General features: G+C 48.8%; 1 protein-coding gene across 1 annotated transcript in view; it reads right to left on the bottom strand.

The window, feature by feature from the left end:
* Positions 1 to 1,506: 1,506 nt before the first annotated feature.
* The window catches only part of CIAPIN1 (cytokine induced apoptosis inhibitor 1), a 16,781-nt gene continuing 10,965 nt past the window's right edge, over positions 1,507 to 7,322 (bottom strand). The window contains exons 6-9 of the mRNA XM_015074522.3: positions 6,834 to 6,907; positions 5,830 to 5,945; positions 2,748 to 2,829; positions 1,507 to 2,225 (exon numbers count right to left, since the gene is read on the bottom strand). Of these exons, the coding sequence (XP_014930008.1) occupies positions 2,115 to 2,225; positions 2,748 to 2,829; positions 5,830 to 5,945; positions 6,834 to 6,907 (383 nt within the window). The 3' untranslated portion in view covers positions 1,507 to 2,114. The remainder of the gene's footprint in view (positions 2,226 to 2,747; positions 2,830 to 5,829; positions 5,946 to 6,833; positions 6,908 to 7,322) is intronic.

The following is a 7,322-nucleotide window of genomic DNA, read 5'->3' as shown; positions in this document are numbered from 1 at the left end:
GTCCCCCGTGTCTGCTCACTGTGTTGAATCCGCCTGAGCCCCAATGGCCAGATGTGTGCTGCAGACCAGCAAGGCCTCTCTCCAGCCCACTGGCCCCAACCCTGAGCCCTCCCACAGCTGCCCACATGGGACCCTTCACTACACCAAGCGTAGCAGACAGGAGACAGGGTCATCCTTCTTGCCAGCAGCGACGGAAATGCAAAACAAGCGTCACGTCAGCAAGCGCCAGTGGCATTTGCCCAGAGCTCTGCTAGATCCGTCCCGAGACTCTATTTGGTTCAGAATCTTGTGTCCTCGACCTGAAGGTTAGAGTTTTTTGTCCTTCATCTTGACAACTGCAACAGAAGCAACTAACAGCATCCCAGCCATTCTCAATAAATATTAACATGAAATCTTGTCTGGGGCTGAATTAGTTTACTGTTGTGGCATAACAAATTACCACGAATCTAGGGGCTCAAGACCATACACATTTACCGCTGCAGATTTTGTGGGTCAGGACTGCAGGCACAGTGAGGCCAGGCCCCTGCCTGGGGTCTCACCAGCCGTAGGGGTGAAGGCCCCCTTCCCCTTGCCAGCCAGCAGGGTCTGCTCTTGGCTCCCAGAGGCCCTGCAAGGGCCTTCTCTCCACATGGCAGCTTTAGAAGGCCAGCACGAGAAACTCTTGGTTCTCTAGTTCTTTTAAAGGACCACCTGATTAAGGCAGCCCACTCAGGGTAAGCTCCTTTTTAACTGAAGGTCCATTAGGCACTTGAATGACATCTGCCAAATCTTTTCACTTTCACCACGTGATGTAGCCTAATCACAGCAGTGATGTCCCATCCTACTCACAGGTCCTCCTTAAACTCAGGGACAGGGGATCGAACAAGGGGGTTGGGGTCATCTTAGGAGCCTACCTACCACAGGGGCTTTGGAGTGGAGTCAAACTAGAACTTAGCCACACCCATAAAATCCACCAGCAGGGACCAGGATAAACAAAAGCAGACTCAGAGAATGCAGTGCAGTTTCAAGGACAAACACCAATGAACATTTGCATTTACTGATAAAATATATAAGTCCTGGTCTCTCTCTCTTTCTCTCTCTTTTTCTTCTTTTTTTTTTTAAGTAATCTCTATGCCCATCATGGGGCTCAAACTCGCAACCCTGAGATCAAGAGTCACATGTCCTACCAACTGAGCCTGCCAAGGACCCTCCAAATCCTGTTCTCTTAAGTCCATAGTCTCCAACTTTTTGCCAAGATTAATTCCAAGTCTGTGTAACAAAGAGAATGAAAGATCTCCTGGTCAGAGAGATTTATTGTTGGTTCAGATTTCTGTCCTCCTTTCTTCTAAATTCTTACCACCCTGGCCTTTTCCAAAGTAGATGCAGAGAGGCCTGATCCTTAAATGTAGGACTGGCCCCACTGTGTGATACTAAGTCTCTCCAAAAAAGAAAGTTTCGTGGTCCAAGTTGAGCTCAGATGGCTGTGTCAGACCTCACACACACAAACATACCCCTCTCCACAACCAATATGCAGAAGTACACAACTTTAATGACTGTAGAGTAACAGAAACCACAGGACAGGTACGATACAGTAAAACAGGGGTGGGGTGGGGTGGGGTGGGGATAAAAGGACAGAGGGACACTGAATATGATCATAGCAACCAATGGGTGATTCCTTTGGTGCCCTGAGGTCATGAGACACTTGACTCCTGTCACCAACAACTGCAGGTTGAGTAAACCACCAGCTCTGGAAGACAGGCAGTGGCACTACTGCTGAGCTTAGAATCGGGGCAGGGCCTCCGTCACAGAGTGTTAATACTCTGAGTGTGAGGTCAGCACTGTGACATCAGGAGAGGGGCCTCCTCAGGATGCACTCCCATTCCCTCACACTAGGTGGAGAAAGAGGTCCCCTGACTCAGAGTAACCAGGCCCCATTAACCTTGGTCTTTGGATACATAGCAGTGCTACACCCCACTGCACCCCACAGCCAGCTTCACACTGTTTACCCAGCACCCCCTGCAATCGGAGTTCGTGCAGAGAGTGAGCACATCCAGAGGAGGTGGGAGGAACCACAGCGGTGGGACTCGAGGGGCAGGAGCTGGCCGAGGAGCAGAGATGCGCCACGGCGGCCCCTCCTAGGCGTCACTGAGATTGCTGGCGCTCAGGAGCACCTGCTCCCCAGGTTTGAAGGCCGGCATCCCAAGGTAGGGGCAGCTGGCACAGCGGAAGGCATCGCCCAGGTAGCACTGTTGAGGGAAGAGACAGTCATACGGGGAAGTGGAGGGTCAGCGTGTCCCAGATTCATGGGCAAGAAAGGGATCCCTCGTTTCCTGACATGGCCATAGAGGCCCGATGGGAACGGCCGGTGCATATGTAGGTCCGACTGAGATCCAGATACCGAGAGTATTTAAGATCTCCGGTTTTACAAAAATCAGCGATCTGGAGAAGTTCCTTAGAGGCCGTATTTCTATATTCTCAGCAGTTCAAATCATAGCCAAGCTCAGCCACATGGCTGAAGAGCATCCGGCCACGACGAAGTGGGAAGAACGGGGCCCAAACCGAGAAATGACAAGAGCTCCCCCCGGGGTGAGGGCATGCCAGCCCAGTCTCAGACGATGACCTCTCTCCTGCACACACGTTCTCACATATTTGCCTAATTAGATATCTGGGCAGGAAGTGAGAGCAGGAGCTAGTCTGTGCTGGGTTTAGGATGATGCCCAATACCACTGGGGGTTTTGTGAATACTGAGTAAAGATCCAGATATTTACGTTTCCACAAGCCGACTTGGGCTGGGAGCTCGCCTGTTCCTTTGACTTCTCTCTTTCCAGTTCTTCTGCGAGGCCACAGGTGCTGGGGGGACATCAGTAGCTTGTGAGTGAGACGAGCCACCACCCAGGGGCTCCAAATCCTTGGCAGAGCCCAAGCCCGCCCTCACACTTTTCTCTTTACACCAGGATGTCTTAATGCACACGCCCACAGGGCCAGGCTGATGATGTAAGTGTGAGGCCGTTTAGGGAGACAGAGTGGTGGGGAGCAGGTGGCCCCGAGGGAAACGCCCTGTCTACACAGGCCGGCCACTACTCAGCTTCGGCTGATTAACACACTGGGGAGAAGCAGACAGTGTTGGCACATTTTCCAAAGCTAAGGACAAACAGAAAAAACAAACAAACTGGATTTTTACTTGAAATCTCCTGATTTGTGAATCCTGGCAACTTTCACACTTTAAAAAAAAAAAAAAAACACCAATGACTCAGCAAGCCCACAAGCCACCATTTAACTTTTTACCACCCTTTCCGTCCATGAAACAAATGCAAAAATACTAAGACCAGTGTTTTCCAGGTTAAGAGGACAGATTGCACGCATGCCTCTACTTTACTTTCCCTCAAGGTCCCACCAAAACTGGAGTGAACACATAACCCCCCAACGACAGGGGCTACGGGAAAGGGGACAGCAGCAATGCGGTGCCAGGTGCTGCAAAGCAGGACGGGAAGAAGTGACTGAGGGGACCTGAACTCTGAGCAGGCAGTGAGGAAGCCACCACCACGTAGGTGGCCGACCCCCAACCCACATCACACCCCAAACCCTCCAAAGGAACTGCCTGCACCAGAAAGGCCCCTCCTTCTCTGCGAATTCTAACACCCCAAAGGGAAAGACCCAGAGATACTGACTTTGCCGAGTCCCCCACAGGCCCACCCTGGCTCCTGTCACTAAAGCACAGCCAACAAACTCCCCACTGAGCTCAGGGCTCCCAGGGAGCTTTCTGTCCTCCACTCTTATCTTGGAGACAACCAAGATTCGTGGGAGGTAGAAGGCCTCTACCTCGAAGTGAGAGACTAAGCTAAAAAAAAAAAAAAAAGAAAAAAAAGGCAACTTGGAAGAAACAGAGACTGTGCAGGGAGGAAAAAACCTACAAAGAACTATCACTAACCTCGGGAGAAAAGAGAAGAGATCACACCCACAAAATAAAAATAGGACACTGTGCTTAAAAAAAAAAAAAAAAAAGAAAAGAAAAAAGTCAAAACAAAAATGGAATCTTAGAAATTAAAAACATGGTGGTAGAGGGGCGCCCTGGGTGCGTCAGTCAGTAAAGCTTCTGACTCTCGGTTTTGGCTCAGGTCATGACCTCATGGTTTGTGGGATCGAGCCTTGTGTCAGGCTCTCCGCTAACAGTGAGGAGCCTGCTTGGGATCCTCTCTCCCCCTGCCCCTCCCCCACGTGCACACATGTGTGCTCATGCTCTCTCAAAAATAAACAAATATTAAAAAAACGTAACCATGATAGAAATAAAATAACTTAACAAAAGGTGTAGAGGATAAACCTGCAGAATTTCCCAGAAAGTAAAGCATAAACAAAATGTGAAAGAAAAAAATTTACAGGACTATTAAAGGGATCCAACATCTTGAGTAACAGGTCACAGAGAAAACAAAGAGAGAAGACAAAAATGGTATTCAAAATTAAAGAACATTTCCCAAGCTATGGACGTGGCTTCTAGACTGAAAAGGTGTATCGAGTGGCTAGTGCAAGAGATGTGAACAGACCCCTCTTCAAGACATATTGCAAAATGATACTGGGGATAAAGACAATTCTACAAACTTCCAAAATGGAAAAAGAGGTCTTACAGAAAGATCAAGAAACTGAATGGCCCCAGATACGTCTTCACAGAAATGTCCTCAAAATGATGTAAGAAAATTATTTCCAATCTAGATTTCCATACCTAAATTAGCAATCATGTATGAGAATAGAAAAAAGGCATTTTTAGCCACACAAAGTGTGCAAAACAAAATTTACCTCTCAAGTAGCTTTTCTAAAAAAAACTATTAGAGAATGGACTCTACCAAGAGAAAAGAGAAAACCAAGAAAGAAGCAAGGGATACAAAACACGGAAAAGCTAACGTAAGGCAGACGGAAGGGAACCCTCAGGGGAACAGTGAAGGGGACTCCCAAGATTTCCGCACTGTTGGGGACAAGGTCACACGTGTGCACGGGGCAGGGGCACGAGGGACAGACACACTGAAGGCTGCCACTGTCACCAACCAAGCTGCCATCAGGCCACTCTTTTACCCGAGGGTGGGCAAGCCAGCCCAGGGCCTTGGCTTATGTTGACCGTGTGCGGGCGACACTCAGCGTGCCCTCCCCCCACACCCGGAGGCTCTGCCGAGGACACGTGTGTTCCGCCGTGGTTGCTCCGCACAGGAGAGCTCTGGTCCCGGCGGGTTTGGATCAGAACACGTAGAGCAGTCCCTCCCTCTGACCACACTTCTGCTGGTCGCCAGTCACTGCGTCACTCTGCGGCCCCGCCAGCGCTCTCCCTGTGCCAGGCCCTTGGTTTCCGAGAACTCCCTCGTGACTCTTCCTACTGACTCCCCTGGAAGGGACCCAGTCCAGGCGAGACTGCAGATCTTATCTTTCACCGGGAGACTTCACAGATGTGGAATATTGACCTGTCCTTGCCTCATCGGGGGTGGGCTTACTACTCAGGTCTTCACGACTGAAGAATGTATTATTTGGAGCTTCGCACTAGGTGGTAAACTATCAAATAAGCCAAGAATGATTAACATAAACTTGGGAGAATGGTAATTTGTGACGAGAGGGAGCAAGACGCAGCTGAGGGAGCCTGTCGAGCGGACTTCTGAGATACTAGTCATGTTTCCGATTCTTCACCTGGGTAATCAGTACACAGGTGTTCATTTCATTACTGTTTAAAGTGTACCTGATTAAAAAAGTCCTCTGTATATATGATAGATTTCACTATAAAATATATATTTTAACAACAGTCAAGTATTCCGATTCCTTGAGACTCAAGAAGCCACTAGAAGCAGCCCGGCAGACCCTGCTTCTGCCAGCACTCACCAATTTTTGCAGGCCTTCCTCTTTTTCCCTTCTCCACATGAAGGAGCCCGCAGGGAAGCTGGATCCGGCTTCTTAAAATCTTCTGGATCCAGCAGCTCATCGGAGTCGATGAGATCCTGGAGAGTGTTCGAAGAAGTTAGTGACACGGTCACGATCTCTGCTAACAGAAGGCTGAAAAAAGGGTTGTGGTGGCAGTGGGTTTATAGGGTCCACGTAAAGAGGGTCTCCACTGCCCTATTCTGGGCTGATCATCACACTCCAGCTGACCACTGGAGGGATCTAAACTATGTCCACAGAAGATGCATTCAGTTGTGAGGGGACTGGGGGGAAGTAATTTACAATGTGCAGAGAATGTGAGTGCATGTGTATGTAGGGAGGGAGCAGAAAGAACAAAAAGAGAAGTGTTATATTTATTCAAATATATGAAGGGCTGTCATGTGAAAAAGGGAATGAAATATATTTTATATCATTCCCGAGAAAAAGACAAATAACGATACATACATGTGTGCAATTCTTTGATAAATGTGTGGACAATTCATCTGTAAGCTCTACGGGGGCATGAACCGTAGCCTGTCCTGCTATCTCCAGAATTTCAACAGTCACAGAAATAAAGAACTTTACTATAGACAGTACTGATCAAAGATGGGAAAGTGTTGCTCTTAAGACAGTGAGCGTTCAGTGACTTGCCCAGACAAAGGAGCCAATAAAATAAAGCTGACAAACTTTTTTCAGGTTCACGCATGCCCACAAGAATCTTTTAACATATCACATGAAGTGAGAACAAGAAAACCTGTGAGGAAAAGAGATGCTGAAAAAGAAATGTAAAATGCCACCAATGCGGAGTTCCCTCCTGAATCAAAAATGCCAGTGACAGGCACAGCCGCAGTGCTGGGCTTTACGGCTGCAAGTCCGGAGAGGCCACTCCCAATGACAACCACTCATACCCGCAGCGAGGCCTACAAGAAAGCAGCGCAGAGCCCGCACTGCCCACAGTGCCCGCTCACCACGCTCTCGTCCTCCATGTCGTTGGCTGAGAGGGTCCAGAGCTTGGCTGCTGCAGGGTCCACGGCAGGCTTCACTGAGTCCAACCCACAAAAGAAAAAGAGCTCCATAAAAGCAGCCAGAGACAAACCACAGGCATACGTGAGCCTTCTACTGAGACTGGGAGGGGACGCTGGACTGGGAGTCAAAAGGCTTGGGTCCGAGGCCCAGCTCTACCACTTAGAGAAGGCATGGCCTGGGGCCGATTGCTTTGCAGTGACAGAAGCCATCATTTGCTAAGCACTTGCTTTGTGTCAGATACTATGGTAAGTATTTCATATATGCTACCTAATTAAATCCTGGTAAGAATCTTACAAGCTAAGTATGTGGTGTCCTAATTTTATAGGTGAGGAAGCTGGTTCCCACATTTAGGCCACTTTTACAGTAAAGAGCCACAAACAGGAGTCTGTCCAATGCTTCTGACTTCACTCCATGTTGCTGTGTCCTTATCT

This window comes from Acinonyx jubatus, chromosome E2 (assembly GCF_027475565.1).
Source record: "Acinonyx jubatus isolate Ajub_Pintada_27869175 chromosome E2, VMU_Ajub_asm_v1.0, whole genome shotgun sequence".
In the NCBI taxonomy this organism is placed as follows: Eukaryota; Metazoa; Chordata; class Mammalia; order Carnivora; family Felidae; genus Acinonyx; species Acinonyx jubatus.
The sequence above is the reverse complement of the archived record's forward strand: the minus strand, read 5'-3'. Positions and strand labels throughout refer to the sequence as shown.